The 17,320-nt window shown below is 44.7% G+C and overlaps 2 protein-coding genes across 3 annotated transcripts; both read left to right on the forward strand.

Moving 5' to 3' along the window:
- Positions 1–1,331: 1,331 nt before the first annotated feature.
- nfil3-3 (nuclear factor, interleukin 3 regulated, member 3) lies at positions 1,332–3,512 on the forward strand. The gene is made up of 2 exons (XM_047578760.1): positions 1,332–1,457; positions 1,863–3,512. Exon 2 carries the CDS (start codon positions 1,930–1,932, stop codon positions 3,151–3,153), a length of 1,224 nt encoding a protein of 407 aa, XP_047434716.1. The 5' UTR covers positions 1,332–1,457; positions 1,863–1,929; the 3' UTR covers positions 3,154–3,512.
- Positions 3,513–6,675: 3,163 nt separating this feature from the next.
- Positions 6,676–16,155, forward strand: LOC125004506 (nuclear factor interleukin-3-regulated protein-like). 2 transcript variants are annotated; one of them, XM_047579134.1, is made up of 2 exons: positions 6,676–7,066; positions 12,101–16,155. In XM_047579134.1, the coding sequence occupies exon 2, from the start codon at positions 12,653–12,655 to the stop codon at positions 14,480–14,482; it is 1,830 nt and encodes a 609-aa protein (XP_047435090.1). In that variant the 5' UTR covers positions 6,676–7,066; positions 12,101–12,652; the 3' UTR covers positions 14,483–16,155. The 2 variants fall into 2 exon arrangements, with proteins under 2 accessions (XP_047435090.1, XP_047435091.1); XM_047579135.1 differs by lacking the exon at positions 6,676–7,066 and adding an exon at positions 8,407–8,817.
- Positions 16,156–17,320: the final 1,165 nt, after the last annotated feature.

Raw genomic sequence — 17,320 nt, forward strand, 5'->3', positions numbered from 1 at the left:
GGCTGCAATGCAATCTAAAACGAAATATGCTGCCCTCAGTCGTAGTTCATGGGTCCTCCAACAGGATAGTGACCCAAAACACACAGCTTGAAAACACCCGAGAACGGCTGAGAACAAAACATTGTTATTATTCTAAAGTGGTCTTCCATGTGCATCAGTGGATGGAGCTGGAACATGCACCCTTCAAACCCGAGGCGGCTGGAGCAGTTTGCTCTTAAGAAGTGAGCCAAAGTATCCATCAGCAGGTCCAAAAGTCTCACTGAGACTTGATTGCAATGATTGCTTCAAAAGGTTGAGCAACACAGTTTTAAGTTAGGGGTTAATTAGTCCTTGGTTTGATTTTTAAAATGATTCTGTTGAACCACAATTCAAAATCCATGTCTGATTTTCAGATTATTCAGTTAATAATCAGTGTTTTTATTATGATGGTGATTATTATTATTATTATTATTATTATTATTATTATTATTATTATTATTATTATGGTCAGTTTCAGGTTATTTCAGTAACCACCGTGGGTTTTTATTTCTCCAGCGTAAGGCTACCAACAATTTTGTCCATGGCTGTATATGGAGAGTCAATGGACACATATTATCATAAATATCTTGGCATGTACAGTACATCTTTTCTGCTCAGAATAAAAGTATTTAAATGATAATATGAATTAAAATGTCAATTTAAATCAAACATTTCTCATAATAAAGGTTCAACATAATAAATTAGTCCTGCTACTTGCCACACAAGTTAAATTATGCAGCAAACAGAACATGTATTGCTGTGGAAGTTGCCTGAGATGCTAAACGCTGTAAGCCTTCTCATTTTTAACGTGTTGTGTTGTGATATTAGCATTTAGCTCATGACACCCATTTGCCCAAAGACTCACAGAGCCACCAGCATGACTGTTACTCTGTTGATATAGTATCTATTTATTTTAAACTGGTTCATTTTCATTCAGTTATTTTTTTCTGCCTCAAATAGTCAACAACCTAATAAAAGTCATAGAAACCCTTAAACCAAAATATGCTAATGCATCAGTTTTTAGTTTTAAAAAGTTACAATGAACTTTAGAGTTGTACGACTTCAAATAATATGTTATGATAGTGGATACAGTGACCAGCATGTTTACTGTAAGACATTATTTATTTATTGTTTTAAATGATCGTATTTTTATTCCAGTGTGTGTCATCATATACTGTATAAACAATCTGCGCCGTTTTAATTTAAAAAGGGTTTGGTGCTGTTTATTTTGTCCGCTTTGTCTCAACTGGCTTCCCGTTAGGAGAAGGAGGAGGAGGAGGAGGAGGAGGAGGTTACACGGGGTGAGATTCAGACCCCTGTTGAACCAGTGAGCTGGGGAGGACCGGGAGATGCGGAGGTTTGAGGAGCAGAAACATCCAGATGACCTGCGAGGCTTCAGGTGTCAACTCTCCGACTGAGAAGCTCCAGCTGATTCATCTGTAAGTAAGATGTCGTTTATAGCTTTTGTTGCTGTATCAGTCTTCTCTCGTAAATGTTTCGTTTTAAGCAAAGTGCATCTTTACACATGGGATGAAGAGGGATGCGAGTTTGATGAGGGACCTGCCTTAATGCTTTATAAATATTTGATTAATTAGAAATAGAAAATATATGTTTTGTTCAAGGTTTTCTGTAGCTTTTCGGAGAATTGAAAATAGTGCAGGAATCTCGCAGTTTTATTCTGTTCAACATCTCTTTCATTTTAAATATTTTATTTAAAAGCATTCGTCGGTTTTTAAATTATTACAACTGTTAACTTTCAGCAATATAATGTCGATTTGAATGTTTTGCAACCTTGTAAATAAATCCTCACGTCGCCGCATGCATGTGTTTGTTTCCACCACTAGGTGGTGCCGTTACTGCGTGTACTCACCGCGGGCCGCCAACCTTCACTGAGCTCCTCAGTCTCTGAACATGACGAGTCAGACTGTTGCGGCCCTCGGCCAAGAACTGTCGGTGCCCTCTCTGCTGGGTGTGGAGTCCAGGCCTCAGGGAGGATCTGGGTCCTTCACTGATGAGGCTGTGTCCATCCTGACCTCCACGAGCCAGCTGGCCAGAACCCTGCTGGGCCGCACTTTTGCACTCAAGCGCAAAGACAGCCTTTGTAACACTGAAGCAATGGTCGGAAGCAGTTGTGAAGAAGACAATGGCAACAATGTGCGCCGTAAACGGGAATTCATCTCCAGCGAGAAAAAAGATGAGGGCTATTGGGATAAGAGGAAAAAGAACAACGAGGCGGCCAAACGCTCCAGGGAGAAGCGAAGGGCAAATGACATGGTGCTGGAGAGGCGCGTCATGGGTCTGCTGGAGGAGAACGCCCGTCTGAGGGCCGAGCTGTTGGCCCTCAAGTTTCGCTTTGGTCTTGTCAAAGATTCGTCCGACATGTCCATCCTACCACTCTCTGCGCCTGTCCGTACCTACAAAACACCCAATACACCACATTACTACCAGGCTCACGCTGAATGCCCCCCATACCTCAACACACAGCCCAGCGCCCACCAGGTCCACTCTCAACCTCCACCACAGGGTCCCATCTATGGGCCGAGGTCAGCCGAGCCACTTTTGAGTCATAATGCATCAGAGGAGTCTGTTGTCTACAACTCATGCAGCTCAAATGTGGGCAGCCCAGGGTTTTGCGAAGACACAGTATGTGAGTGCAGCAGGCCTTCTCCCAGGGAGCTGCTGGAGGAGCGGCCAGTCTGTGGCTCGCACGTCGCTCCGGTGGAGGTCAATGAGAGTCAGTACGCAAGCAGACAAGACTCACCCGAGGGTTTGAAAAGCCTTCCACACAAGCTCCGCTTCAAAGGTCCTGGGGGGAGCAGCAATGGATGTGAGATGCTGCCATCACCTGAGAGCAGACACCATGGCCCACCTGTAGCCACGGTGGGACCCAACATCCATGTCAACAACCACCAGCAGGCAGGGTGGGATGGTCAGGCCGACGGCCAGGCTCCGTATTCCAGGGAGGAGCAGTATCAGGTTTTACCCTCATATTACAATTCTTTTCCACAGAACTCAAGGGACAACAAGGATTGGACAGAGGACACCAACCTGCGGTCGCAGATCAGCTGTTTGTCCCAGGAGGTGGCTCAGCTCAAGAAGCTCTTCTCTCAACAGCTGCTCTCTAAGATTGCTTAAAACCCGAGGAGAGGAAGGTCAAGGCTAACACATCTCTCCAAACCTTCAGTCCCATGGTTCATTTGCACGGTTTAGCGTGGCAACCTCTGAATCGACGAACACTACTGACAGAACCAGCGTTATTCACAGTTTAGTGTCATGTTTATACAAACTCAATATGTGTCATTCATCAAGTGTCCATGGATCGAGCTGAACTGACCTCAGAAACACTGCAAGGGGATGTTGGAAAGAACCATGGTTAATACAATATGTGAACATTAACACACGTACCCTCCCATACAGTGGTTTTATGTGTAACATTAACTTGTGTTAAATATGTGATAAATGTGAATATAAATGCCTTTTTGGGGCGTACATTGGTCTCTGTGTTGTTTATTATGTTTGTATCTTATTTAATCTCACAACAGCAATGCACATAGGTGTAACTATAACAGCAAGGTATAACGCACATACTGTAGAGCTATTGAGATTCTTATGTCAAGGCTTACATCACAGACTCAGTGAGGCAGGGCAGAGAGAGCTACGGTAGGCGTGGCCACAGAGCGGTGGTAGTGAAGGTGCACTGCGCAAGAAAATGTCAAGTTTCTTATTCAGACAAATCACTGCATGAATTCCGTGAATGAGCTCAATTAACGGTTTTAACCCGCAACCCGGAGCCTAAGTGTGAGTGTGCTCATTCAGAGCGGCAGGTTACAGAGTTAAAGGACTTTAGTAGGGTGCAGGACAATGCCAGGGAGAGAGGGGTGAATGCAAGGAGAGAAGTGAGTCATCCATTACGTCAGTGCCAGGGAAGCTGCTATTTTTAGCAGTGGAGACTGATTGGCCAGTGTGGAAGTGAAGGATGCGGGTCCAGAATATGTTAACAGCTGGGAGAGAAAAACACACACACACACACAAACACACAAATCTGCTCATACATCATAAATGTGTTTCTTTGAAAGTAGTGGTGAGCCTGAAGGCATGAACGGATACAGTAAAGTGTTACATTTGATTAGATTCAATGTCGTTACGTTCTTCTATTGTCAGTCTTCACTATTTCAGTTTACAGTATTTTTCGAACAACACCAGGTGGCGCTAAGTGGCTTCATCAACACTGGCCTTCCACCCTTCCTTCCTTCCTTCTTTCCTTCCTTCATTCCTTCCTTCCTTCATTCATTCACTCACAGAGGTGTTACTATAGAGGTCATCCCACCAATTGTGTTTACTGCAGTGTTAGGGTTATTGTGAAGTCATATAATCGTAGTAATAAAGTAATAATAATCATTTTGTTTGTGTTTTCCACAGAGGTAAGTGAGAGCACGAGGGAGGAGCTCGGAAACCACATGATCTCAACAAATATATTTTGATGGTATATGCAAATGCGAGGGCTGTGGATCTGCAGAAATACATTCTTCAGGCCCCGCTTGCGTCTCACCACCACAACCTCAACGCGCACACGAGATCTTTTGTCTGTGAACAGTGTCAGCCCAGTGTGCAGCCCCCCATACCATGAGCCATATAAGAAGGAGTGAAAGCCTTGTGGTTGCTAGGCAGGCACCACCACACCACAGTTGCCAAGGGAATGCCTGCATGCAGAGGCAGCTGGAGAAATGGCGGAGCATGTTGGGGGTTGGTGGTTCTAACAGAGGACGGGTGGTGGTGGCGGCGGTGGTGGTGGGGGAGGAGCCAGACAAGTTCAAGGCCGCTGTTTCCCCCCAACATGTTAATGGTGGTGAGGACGGTGTCTGTGTGTGCCTGTGCATGTGTACATGCAGACAAAGCAGGGGGAAGGGTTGCGAGCGTGAAAGTGGGTTGGAAATGGATGTGTGTTTAATGTGAAGCAGGGCTGACGTAACCACACATGAAACATGGTGGTGATGAGAACAACAGCCTTTGTGGGATAACAGAAAAGGAAAGCATCCCTAAGTAGATACACAGAAAGGTGCAATTTGGCAATAAAAAATAAATAAATACATAAATTATTGTTATTAATAATTATAAGTAATTCCAGGCATTTAATACTAATTTTGCCCATATATAGTGTGAGGGACTTGAAGTGCAGCCATTAAAACACAAATAGATTTCCTCAGAACTCACAGTGAACGTGCTGAATGTAGGCCTACGTAACACTGCAGTGAGGACATTGATTGGAAACAAACATACACAGCCTTCATAAAATGTTGTCCAAGCATCCACATCCTGTCCTTCTGCGGGCTAGATTTACAGTAAATGGGACACATGTTGACATTTTCATATCTACATGTGAGGTTTTAAGCAAACCCAAGCGGCCTTTATGCAAAAACACATTGCTTTCTCATAAGATCCTATAAACATTCAGCACAAGTATTCTGTTCCTACTCTGGCTATAAATAATAACTACATGAATAGGACTCAGTTAAATCAAACAGGCTATTATGTACTTTCACAGTGGCCACATGCAAATAATAAGGACGCTGCACACACTCATGAATAGATCAATGAATTCACCAAATACACAGTGGAGGAAGCAGGACAAGTTTTGCACTGCGCTACATTACATTATATTATATATATATTTTTAACGTAGTTTCACATCTTTGCATACCATATTTTCTTATGTTGTCGTTCTATATTGTGTTGCATCAAGTCTCTCATTTTATTCCAGCTGTGACCTGTGGGGACAGGTACTGGTACATAGTGTCTCATCTGATCATGTCTATCTGAACTGGGGTTGACAAAGTCACACATCAGTTACCAACATGATGGAAAAACACTGTCTCCAGTTTGTCAAATCATTTTGTGCAATTTTGTGTAACCTATCTGTCTACATATGTATTGTGTCAGCTGGGAAGACACTGAAAGGTTGCTGAACGAAGCGCCTGGTGCATTCGGCTCATAAAAAAAGGCCCCAAATCGAAATTCACACGTAACCACAGATATGTGGCCTATGGTCAAGACTTAATCCGAATCCCCACAACGTGTGTGAGAGTAGGCAGTCGGCCAAACGATGGTATCCCGATAGTTTTCACTGACAATTGCAAAACATTTGGAGCTTACTGTTGTTCGGTTCAGTGTGCCAGTAACATGGCATTTAGTAGTGACGCCTTAATGTTGGCGCCTGCTGATAAAGGTGGGAACTATCAAGATGACCGAGATATTAGTTACACTACATTATTACACTAGTACACATTACATGACACTACTTCAGGACTGTTTGTCTCTACTGTTAAGACACACTAAAAAATGAATCCAGACCACGAGAATTCTTAAACTGGGATCCAGGGACCAGTAAATTCATTCATTCATTCATTCATTGATACATATCTTTTATTAACTAGAAAGTATCACCAGCGGAGACTACACAAACTACGCAGGAGAGTGCATAACAGGCCGTGGTGTCATTGGACCTCTTATAACACAGTGTGTGTTAACGCATTCTTGCTCTGCTTTCAAACTTAACTCCTCCTGTAAATGATTTGGGGGTGCGAGAAGTGGAGATGGGGAGGGGGGGTGATAGAGAGGAGCACAAAAAGAAAGAAGTGGGTTAATGACAACATCTGAGAGAGAGAAAGAGAAAGAGAGAGAGAGAGAGAGACTCTTGTGCGGAGAGACAGAGGACAAAAACGTGACTAGGCAGCCTAAGAGCTGTTACGCAACCGCTGACCTACTAACACATATTTCTGGAAAGGGAGCCGGAGAGAAACTGGAGCAAAGTGTCCGGCAGCGCGCAACACACAAACCAGCCCGAGCCAAAAGACTGAAACAGCATCCAGCACAGCGACCCACTGACTGCACCGCACCGAGCACGGACGGAAAAACCACCGGAAAGTTTGCCGATTATTTTTGGTTGAGGTTTCTTCTAAAGGGACAAGGAAGAAGGAGGAAACGGGAGCGAGACAGCTTTTGTGTCGGGGAAGCCTGAATGCTTTTCTTCCCTCCTCCAGGACATAGAAAGGTATGTTTTGACTGAGGCTGCTCTTTTTTTTTTAATGCGTGTGTCTTTGTTCGCATGTGTCCGTTTCCACTTGTCTCTTTGGTAGTACACGTAGATGCATTTGTAGGTGTGTGTCGAGGCGAGGACATGATGCTCGTGGCCGGTTTATTGTTCACATGGAGACTCGCCGGCAGATCATGCGTCCGTCCGTGACTTTGAGACGTTTTGCTCTTTTTTTTTTTTTTTTTTGTCTCGGCTCTCGAAATTCAAACGCGCCACTTTGCTGCCGGTGTGTGACACATTTCCTCACATTTTCCTCACATTTTCCTCAGGATTATAAAACATGTAGTCCGATTGCGGGGTGGGAAAAATGTGGCCGGGAATACACACACGGGGCGCTCAATGTCAAGGCGAGGTAATTTCCCTCATGGTTGAGTGTTTTCCAGGGAATGGGGGCAGCTGCTGTTCTCGGGTTGTGTTGTCTGGTTTATGCAGACACACACTGTATTGTATTATCTCCTGCACGTGGCATGCTGCCGTTCTTATGTGCACGATGTTTTTATGTAGGTCACTAGTTCAGTTCAGATGATATTAATTCCCTCTGTTTTGGCTGCGTGCTTAATGCAAACACCGATAGGAATTAAAGCTGTACCTCTGTTATTATAATTATTTATTTAATCTGTGAAAAATCTAAATAAAAAAATGGCTGAAATTCCGGCCAGGATGGATGTTGTAGAAAACTATAATTGAGATTTTGTGCAGAGGGATAGATTGTATAAATTAATTTCTGGAATACATTTTTTTAATATATATATAATATAACAGGAGCGTTAAATTGCAAGAAAACAGCATAAAGCATTCATATAAGTTTGTTCTCTCCAGACATGCCCACCTTGTTTTAGGTGTTCTATCACATGATTGTAGAAAACGGCCACAAAATGTCTGCTTCCCACTGAAAGTGAGTCACTGGGCCATCCTTCTTTGCTCACAAGGTGCGTTGAGTAAAGCGCAGAGCTTTGCTTGGAGGGAGTTGGAGGGTATGACATAACCAGCACACAGCGGGGAGAAGCAATAAACAGCAGCTCCCTCCTGGGACAGAGAGGCCTGTAATTGATTCCCGTTCACACCCTGAGCTTTCTTCCCATCATTCATGTACGTACACAAACGCAGAACTCTTAATTATACGGCCGATTTTTTAGCAAATCTGAAATGGTATTTTCAAAACTAATGATGTGTCACATCAGTTCAGAGTCTGGGAGTTTTTTTTTTCTTTATCTCCCTCAGTCTTTCTCCTCCTCCTCTTCCAGTGAACTTGAACCAGATGTACACAACTTTGTTTTGTTTGTGACTGGTACAAAGCTTGAGGTGTTGGCGTGACTTTGCTGTAATATTAGAATAACAAGTGAACATCCAGGATGTGATGCAAGGCACGGAAACCCCTGTCTGGCAAATACAGGCACAGTCCTGGTGAGTCCGCCTGCTGCCAGCTGGTCTGTTTTCAGAGCCGTCTGCGTTGCTCCGTCCCAGCTAGCTCTCTGAATATAGGTCAGACCTGTATCTGGGTGAGGAGGCACATGAGGTATAGAGGGCGAGGGCTGGACTACTTTGACCATTCTGTCTACTGCTCCGACGAACACGAGCCCACTGATTCTTAAAGACTTTACTGCGCTCTGCTGTTTCTGTCAGTTTTCCTCCTTTGGTTACTTTTTATCAGTAGTTTAGTTAAACCTTTGGTGACTACCTCAAATCTACACAGCAATCATCTGATCACTGTAAGTAGCTAAAACCTTTGATTTGCTTCTGGGAATCAGATTAAACTGAAAAAGGCGTCGATTCATGTTTTATGAATTTGTGAAAGTGTATCAATCAGTGAATTTAGGTGAAAATAAAAAAATAGTTTCCTCTCTCCTAAACAAACGTCTTTGTATTTAGTCTCGTATACGTGGTGTTTGATGTCACAGAGTCGTAAATATCTGAGCAGCTCATCAGGAATGTCTGCATTCTTGTCTCCCAGTTTTGTTTGACACAAAGCCATGGGGTAAAATGGAGGCTCCTAGAATGGGCCCCTCCACGTGTGTGGCGCTGGATCATTCGAAAGTTGGAGGAGGGGAAGAGGATGCCATGAGTTTTATTCACACTTGCCTCATGGGGGGGGGGGTCAAAGGTGAAAGCATTCCTCCCCGAGCGGCAAGTGGCTGTGAGCTACTTCAGGCTTCAGTTTTTCCGTAGCTGCAGTGAGTCATTTTTTTAAATGAGAAATTAGCCTTTGTACAAAGGGACAGTTGCACAGTGTGCCATGCCTGGTGTCTCTTTATTTTCCACCATTATTCTTTCATTCAGAGCACATCAGGCTCGGGGAGGACAGTGGAAAGCGAAACTGTAGGTCATCCGCAGCCGGTAACCTGTGGCTTCTGCTGTCATATGCATATGTTGCACAAGCTCTGCTCCGCAACAGGAGAAATTCAGAGCACGTACACTACGAGCAACAACAGCAGCCCCTCCCCATGCAGTCCTGAGAGAGAGCCTGTTATGTGAATTTGGCTGCAGAGATGGGTGTGTGCTCTGACGTCAATGTCATATCTCTCACTATCATTTTTCATCCACTTCGGATTTGTATTGTTACGTGCTGCATGAGGCGCGGAGGGCTTTCTGGAGCGAGCAGGAATTAATGTTGCATGAAAATCACCGGAGCTTTCATAATCCGATTTTTAGCCTGGTGACGTACCCAAGTGCGTCTCTTTTATTCCCTTCTGCTGCGGATCCTGTAAAATTCCTGTCATGTCCACCAACTGAATTCCTCCTGTCACCCCATCCACTCCGTGCTCCCACCCTCCCTCGTTCCTTTCTGTCGCTCTATTTTTAGAGTGCACTCTAATACTCTCTCTCTCCCTCCCTCCGTTGCAGTCCCACTGACCTATTTTATGGCGCACCGTCAAAGACAGGAGGAGTGTTTACTGCTTAGCGTCGTTTCTAGGTCAGTGGGACAGCACAGACGTATGCGTGCTTCCTTCCCGCCCGTCTTTGTTTCGCAGCCCTCCCTCCAACTCTTTATGAAAATTGGGAGCGAGGAAGGAGGGGCTGACCCAACATTTTTCCACATCTGTTGCTGGTTGCGTTCAAATCCCTCGCTGTTCGGCGTAGCTTTACACGAGTTCTATGATAAGAAGCAGCAAACAAGAGATTGTAAAAGGAAAAAAAAGAAAGAAAGAAAAAATAATTTAATTGAAGCACAGCATGCAGCGTTTTTGGACCTTGCCCCTGAGTTACCACATAGCAGGCGTGATTAAACAGACGGTTAATCATTTAGAGCTGTTTTCAAGTCATTTCAAGGTCACACTGTGGGTTTTTTTTTTAGAAAAGTGAGATTACGTAATAAGGTCAGGCACTCTGGGAGAGCAGAGAAATGTAGTCTGGAGAAGACATCAACCAGATAAAATAGTTATGTGGCAGTGACCCAGTGACTCAAAGCGCTTGGTTTGTGATGTTGCAGCTATACACTGCGGTGGATTTCAAGTACTTTTTGTCCAACTAGAAAACTTTCATTCACCTCAGTATAAGTAGGGAGCGTATAAGCTTTTGACCTAGTGCCATCACTGTTTATATAACAGCAACGGTCTGTGGAGAGCCATTGTTCAGCTCCAGTTGTGCTAGGTTTGTCTATTTTCTGAGGTTTCACAATGCAGACTGAACACAGGGGAGCGTAAATGGGAACCGAGAGCTTCTTGCTGGTTCTTCAGAAATGTTTTAATCAAAAGCGGAGCTTTCATTTGTTCAGAGGTGTAGCAGGCCACTAATGGGGCCGAGTGTGTGGTGTGCTACGTTAGAAACTCTCTTGCACCTTTGCAACGTCATTCACGTTTGAACACCTTAACATAAATCCGTAACATGACACTTGTAGCAACATGTTCTTTGAATGCTCGTCCTCAAGGCAACTGTGTTAAACTGTAATTGTGATTTGCTGGAATTGAGTTTCCAGTGTGTTAAATTGCATGCCCAGAAGATCTTGAGAAAGGCAAGGCGAATCAAAGCATTCCTCATCATAAAAGGTCATATTTGTGCTCACTTTACTTCCAACTTGAAAAGCAACACCAGAGTCATTGTTACCCACAGGCACAGTGACCTAGATTATTCCAGCAGCTCTTTGTGTGCCATGAAAAAGATGCGTTCGATGTTTGTGAGGACCTCCAGGGCTCAGTGTAATGATGTGTCTTTAATTAATGCATACCGTCGGTGTCATGATATTCAGCAAGAGGAGCAAAACACCTAAAACAAGATCAGATCTAAGTATTACATAAGAGCGGACTGTAGCCAACATCCGCTGCATTTGGCATTGTTTTTGAGTCTATGACGCAACACATGTTGACTGGGAGGGTAAGACTTCCTGTCAAGCTATGATGTTGACACCCTTCAAGGAAGTTTAGCAGCGTTTGTTGTTGTGAAAGAGAAACAGAGGCTCTGCTGCTTTGACACGCCGACCTCCGCAACTCAGCAAATTAGATTTGGACAAAGAAATAATAAGCGGACATTATTTCTTTCATCGTGCAGAGCTCACAGAGACTTATATCATCAGTGTGGTGACACATCAGAAATACCTTCGTCCACTCCTTCCTCCCTCCCTCTGATGTGTGTCTCTGCAGAGCTGGCACCAGGTCAGCCTCGTTATGTGACAGAGCTCCGTCTTACACAAGAGCTCTGCAGCAGTAGCAGCAGAGCATAAGCATGTTTAGCCCCAGACACATCCCTCTTTGCTCGTGTGGCTCTGCATCCAAACTCCCCTTTTCTCTGAAGTCATGGAAACACAGACCAGAAAGACTCTGCAGATCTTAAGGATGTTATAGATTTTTGATGTTGGCTGAATTCCAGTGAACTTTGTATTGATCTCAGCCCTAAGGGAGTTCTCAAAAGGCTCACATTCTTAAGCTTTTACTACATTTTAAAAATGTGATTTGAAATGACTTACATGTGAATAAATACCACGGTGACCTGCAGTGATCTTATTACTAATCTAACTCTCCTTCTTCCTCTGCCCCCTCCCTCTCTCTCTCCCTGTCTCAGTAACCTAGTTAGTGGTTAACAAACAGCGGCGCTGAAGGTGGACTCCCACGGAGCCCCGAAGCAGACGGACTGACCTACATCCCGTACAAGTCAACGACAAAAGCAGGGCAGCGGCCTGACGGGCATCGTAGCCTTGCTGAAGATTGAGGGAGACGCAGATCCACTCAAAGTCACCCCCAGCTGAACCACAGAGGCGACTTTGAACTATCTGCCAAGGCAGTCAGAAGACCCCTTGCCCAAAACACACTCTTGTTTCTTTTTTTAAATTTCCTCCGTCAGAACACTACTTCAATGTCTGAGGTTTTTGTGGAGTTCCACCTCTTTTTAATCTTCCTGGCTAATTTTGACACTTGAACATTTTAATCCTGAAAACAGAAATAAATGAGGCTATCTCTTCGAGGAGCACACATACCTCATCTAAAAGTTTTTGCTGATCCTGCGACATAGGTCAGACATCTTAGAAACAAAGAAGAAGGCTCATATAGTTTATATCTATTCCCTCCCCCTTCTGCCCTCTGCTAGAGTCACACTCTGGCACCCAGCTGGGAAGAAATGGAAAGTCTCAGTCTACACCTCCCATCCACCAGCAACACAAATGCCATGGAGGTTGACTCTTTTTCCCCCTACAGCGCGAGCCTCCCGTCACCTGTCTCTGAAGGAGGAGCCCGTGTCAGCCGTCAGGCTAAAGGCTCCAAGCAGAATGTGACCTCCCGTCGCAAGCGAGAGTTCATTTCTGATGAGAAGAAAGATGCGTCCTATTGGGAAAAACGGAGGAAGAATAACGAAGCAGCCAAGCGCTCAAGGGAAAAGCGTCGCCTCAATGACATGGTGTTAGAGAACCGGGTCATGGCACTGAATGAGGAAAACGTTCGTCTGAAGACAGAGCTACTTCAGCTCAAGTTGCGCTTTGGCCTAATCAGCACAGCCTCCTACATGGAGAAAAGCCAGCAGATCTCCAACAGCGCTGCTGAGGCCAACAATTGCAGTAATGGCACCCCAAACAGTAATGCCTACCTCTCAAGCAGCGGCTACTCCAGTGCGTCCCAGGTGATGCTGAATTCGGACTCGTCTGAAACTGAACAGTCAAGCCGAGGCGAGCGCCACTCCTCGCTCCAAAGGTACTCTCCACGGGGGTCCGTGTCTGACATGTCTGATGGCTCCTCCAGAGACAGCCCCGAACCCATGGGTTACACCATAAAGAAGGAGCCCTCAAGCGTGGAGATGGCTGCACTGGAAAGCAACAGGATACCCAGTGGAATGGCAAACGGGGCTTACCATGGCAACCATGGTGCTCCTCACCAGCAAAGCACCCAGTTGTCAGAAAGTGCTATGGATTACCAGCATCACCAACCACAGCAGCAGCAGGCCCACATGGAGGCCTCTAGTCCTGCTCCTCAGGCCACCTCAGCACAGAGGAGCGTCATCTTGTACCGCTCCAGCAGCGGCTGTTACCCCATGGAGAGCCAGAGGCCAGAGGACCAGCAGTCCCAGCAGAGCAGATCTTCCCAGCACAGCCAGCACTCTTTGACCTCCAAGTTCTCAGACTGCTCAGTCACCATCTCAGAGGTTGCTGAGAAACTAGAGAGGACAAAGACTTTGGACTCACCGCAGTATGAATTCTCCAGTGGTCATGCTGAGTTAACAGAGGAGATGCAACAAAGGTATGATCACGCCCAACAGCAGCATGACAACCTCCATCACTGCAGTTACCAGGGTCAGGAGAACAGTCTTCAGCACACTGAAAGCCACCAGGATCCCTTTGCCCCTGATCTTATCCACAACAATGAGGAGGGCAAGTCCTCCTACATACAGCACAACGGCTACCTCAACACACTGGACGAAGAGCCCCCGGTGCTCACCTATGAGGGAGGCCCACAAGCTGATGGTTTCTATCAGGAAAACTCCTCTGCTAAAGACACCTCCTCAAGCGACGGAGACCCTCGAAGCTCGGACAAGGAGGGCTCCACAGATGATGAGTCCCCCTCATCATCCTCCTCAGACATCAGCAGCTACCATCAGAAGACAGAGGGAGCTGCAGGTTTGCACGGCGAGTGCCACGCCGAGGTCAAAGCCACTGCCTTGCCCCACAAGCTCCGTCTCAAGTACAGGGCTCTGTCCAACGGGGCTACTGGAGTCCAGATGGAGGGACTGGTCAGCAGTTCTATGTCCCCTTCTCCCACTCTGCCCCAGCACCCGTACTTAGCTCTACCCAGCAACTCTCACAGTGGCCAGGCCAACGGGGACAGCAAAGAGATGGACAATGAGACAGAGTACATGAGAGAAGCCAGGCCTCAGGTGGACGAGAAGGCAGAGGCCAAGAAGGAGGGAGGGAAAAAGGGATCCAGCAGTGGGAGGGGTGGGCGAAATAAGAGGCGAGATTAAGGACAAAAAAACAGCTTGAGACTTTCCTCTCACCTCTCCCTCGTTTGCAGCAGAAAGATGGCCGTGACTCACACTGGCACCTTGTAAAACAGGAAAAAAAAAAAGCAGGTGTTGAGCGTGAGGTGTAGTAAGGATGTGATATCACCATCAAGCTTCACTGTGTCACCTGTCCCCCTGACTTTACTCTCTCCTACCTCCCACTGATCCCTCTATTTAAAGTGATAGAGTAACGAGGGCTGCGACGAATGAAACTCTTCATTGCTGCAGTTTGGGATATTTCCCTTGTGGAAAATTCAAACGTCATTCAATTATTCATCATTGTAAACTGCCTTAGTGGCTGGCCAGTGTTTATTGTGGCATTATGGGAATATTCCTTTAACCAAAGACACACATCCTTCATTTACCGAGTCCCTTTTTGGCAAAGAGTTGCATTCTTCCTCCCTCTCTCCCCTCTTCTTCCACCCCCTCCACCCTCTTATCCATCTGCACACAAGTCCCCTTCACCTCTGAAGCACTTAGATTGTATATTACTGTGACATATAAATTTGCATATATGGAATATATTTTTTAAGAAGAAAAATGTGGCAAAACAATAAAAAAAAATAAAAAAAATACAGAAGTGGGATGCGGACGTTGTAGACTTAAAAAGTGACCCGTTTGTTGTTTCGAGACACCTTGTACAGTCCTTTTGTCCAAAAGAATGCCTCAAAGATTTTCTTTTATTAAAACAATGAGCCGAAACTTGTACAAAAAAAAAAAAAAAGGAAAAAAAAAGTAAGGTACATTTTTTCAGACTTATGGTTCAGATCGTGGTCTTCGTTCACATGATTTGTGCTCTTTGACACTCAAAAGCTGTCAAACAGTCAAGGCCAGTTATTCGCATATCAGCCCAGCCAAGGCTACGCAGTCACACATTGCTGTTTTCAAAATCTGTCAAGCACAAGGCGAGCCTTGTTTGCCAGCCATTCGACAAAAACAGTGCGTTTTCATTTCAAGGCAAAAATTGTATACCTAATAAAGGAAATGGCTCTCCAGTCACAACCAGCAAAGCTGCTCTCTCTTCATAAGGTGCCTCTTTATTGTGTTGTTTATTGTCCCAACGTTGGCCAATGTCTTAACGATCCCACTCACCTCCGCACTGAGTTGTTTTAGCTACAGTAGCTTCAGTAAATCATACAGTATGTACAAGTTTTAACTGTTTCACTTCCTGGTGCCTGCCTCTGGCCAATATGTATAAATGTAAAGTTGTCTCTCTATCTCTTGTATACTGCTGTCATATTTTATTATTTTATTAATATTTTCTATTGTATTCGTCATTATTTTTTTGGCTATTATAATAATAATTATTATTATTATTATGTGTATTTTCCTGTCATTCACTTGTGTCATTTTGCTCTATGCTCTTCCTGGTCGTGCTGTGTATTTACCCATGCTACCCTTTGCCCCAGTTACCATTTGTACTCTGTGTTACTGTATAACCTTTGTCGTTTGCCGAAAGGCTTTCCCAATATGGAGAAAAAAAGAAAAAAAAAAAGAATAAGGCCTGGCTTGTCCAGAAGTGATTATGTATTGCTATACTTCACGTGGATATGCAAATGGTTACAGAAAACACTCATTTTTGATTGTGAAAGATTTGAAATGGGGGAAAAATAAAAAAAAGTTTGTTGAATTTATGCCCTTGTCTTTTCGATTCTTTGTGTCGTTCTTAAGAAATGCCTCCTGAGAGTGGCACAATATACGCGCTCACATCCAGACATTGCTCACAGACCAACATTCAAGTCTGCCAGCATGAACCAACACAGACAGAAAAACTTCACTGGTTCAACATGTCACCACTTCACACTGCCAACTGGCAAATGCTCACTGAGATGAAACAAATGAACACACCCATTGTGTGACACAGGAGGAAACTTGTGTGCTGTCAGTCACGAACTACAATAAATATAATAGAAACAAAACAAATTTTCTAAATGATGCCTCGAAAGACGAGAACAAGTTTAAATACGTCGAAGAAAAAAAGACGAATGGATCTACAGTAGTAGAAGTAGTCCAAAATGTAACCTACAGGTACTAAAGTACTGATCAATATTCTCTACTAACAAAGGAGTGTTGTTGAATTTGGTTTATGGCAAAGGTTTTGGTCCACACATCATTTTTATGTGCGACCCCAAAAGACAGACAAATGTGACAAAAAGATTTTGACCACAGTGGGACAGGTTCCAACAAGCATTTCCCTTTTGATAAGATAAACAGAGATGTTTGGATATATAGCAAGGAATACAACTCCAGATTGAGGCTAATGCTGATCAACTATGCACAGATAAGCCACAACATTATAACCACTGATAGTAGAAGATTGTGTTCTGGGAAACCTTTGTACCTGGCATTCATATGAAAGTTACTTAGGCACGTACCACCCACCTAGACCAGACACACCGCATAGCAGTGACACTCCTTGATGACAGCAGGACGCAGTCTGACACACACACACACAAACAAACAGTTTAGGAACAACTCAAAAAACACGAAGAACAGCACAAGGGGTTGACCTGGCCCCTAAATTCACTAGATCCAAACTGATTAAGTATCTGTGGGATGATCCACAGAGGCCCCTCCCCTCAACCCACAGGACTCAAAGGCCCCCACCAACAACATCCTGTTACCAGACACCTCAGGACACCCCCAGAAGACCCACATCCATTCTCTGACAAGCCACAACTGTTTTGGAGGAACAAGGGAGACCTACACAATATTAGGAAGGTGGTCATAATGTTATGCCTGGTCAGTGTATACGGCATCTAACAAAGTTGTCTGGCTACCTGTTAACGGCCAAAAATA

Source organism: Mugil cephalus, chromosome 2 (assembly GCF_022458985.1).
Source record: "Mugil cephalus isolate CIBA_MC_2020 chromosome 2, CIBA_Mcephalus_1.1, whole genome shotgun sequence".
Taxonomy (NCBI): Eukaryota; Metazoa; Chordata; class Actinopteri; order Mugiliformes; family Mugilidae; genus Mugil; species Mugil cephalus.

Coding starts and splice junctions, on each gene's coding strand:
- LOC125004506 (XM_047579134.1), top strand. CDS start 12,653: ATGGAAAGTCTCAGTCTACACCTCCCATCCACCAGCAACACAAATGCC.
- nfil3-3 (XM_047578760.1), top strand. CDS start 1,930: ATGACGAGTCAGACTGTTGCGGCCCTCGGCCAAGAACTGTCGGTGCCC.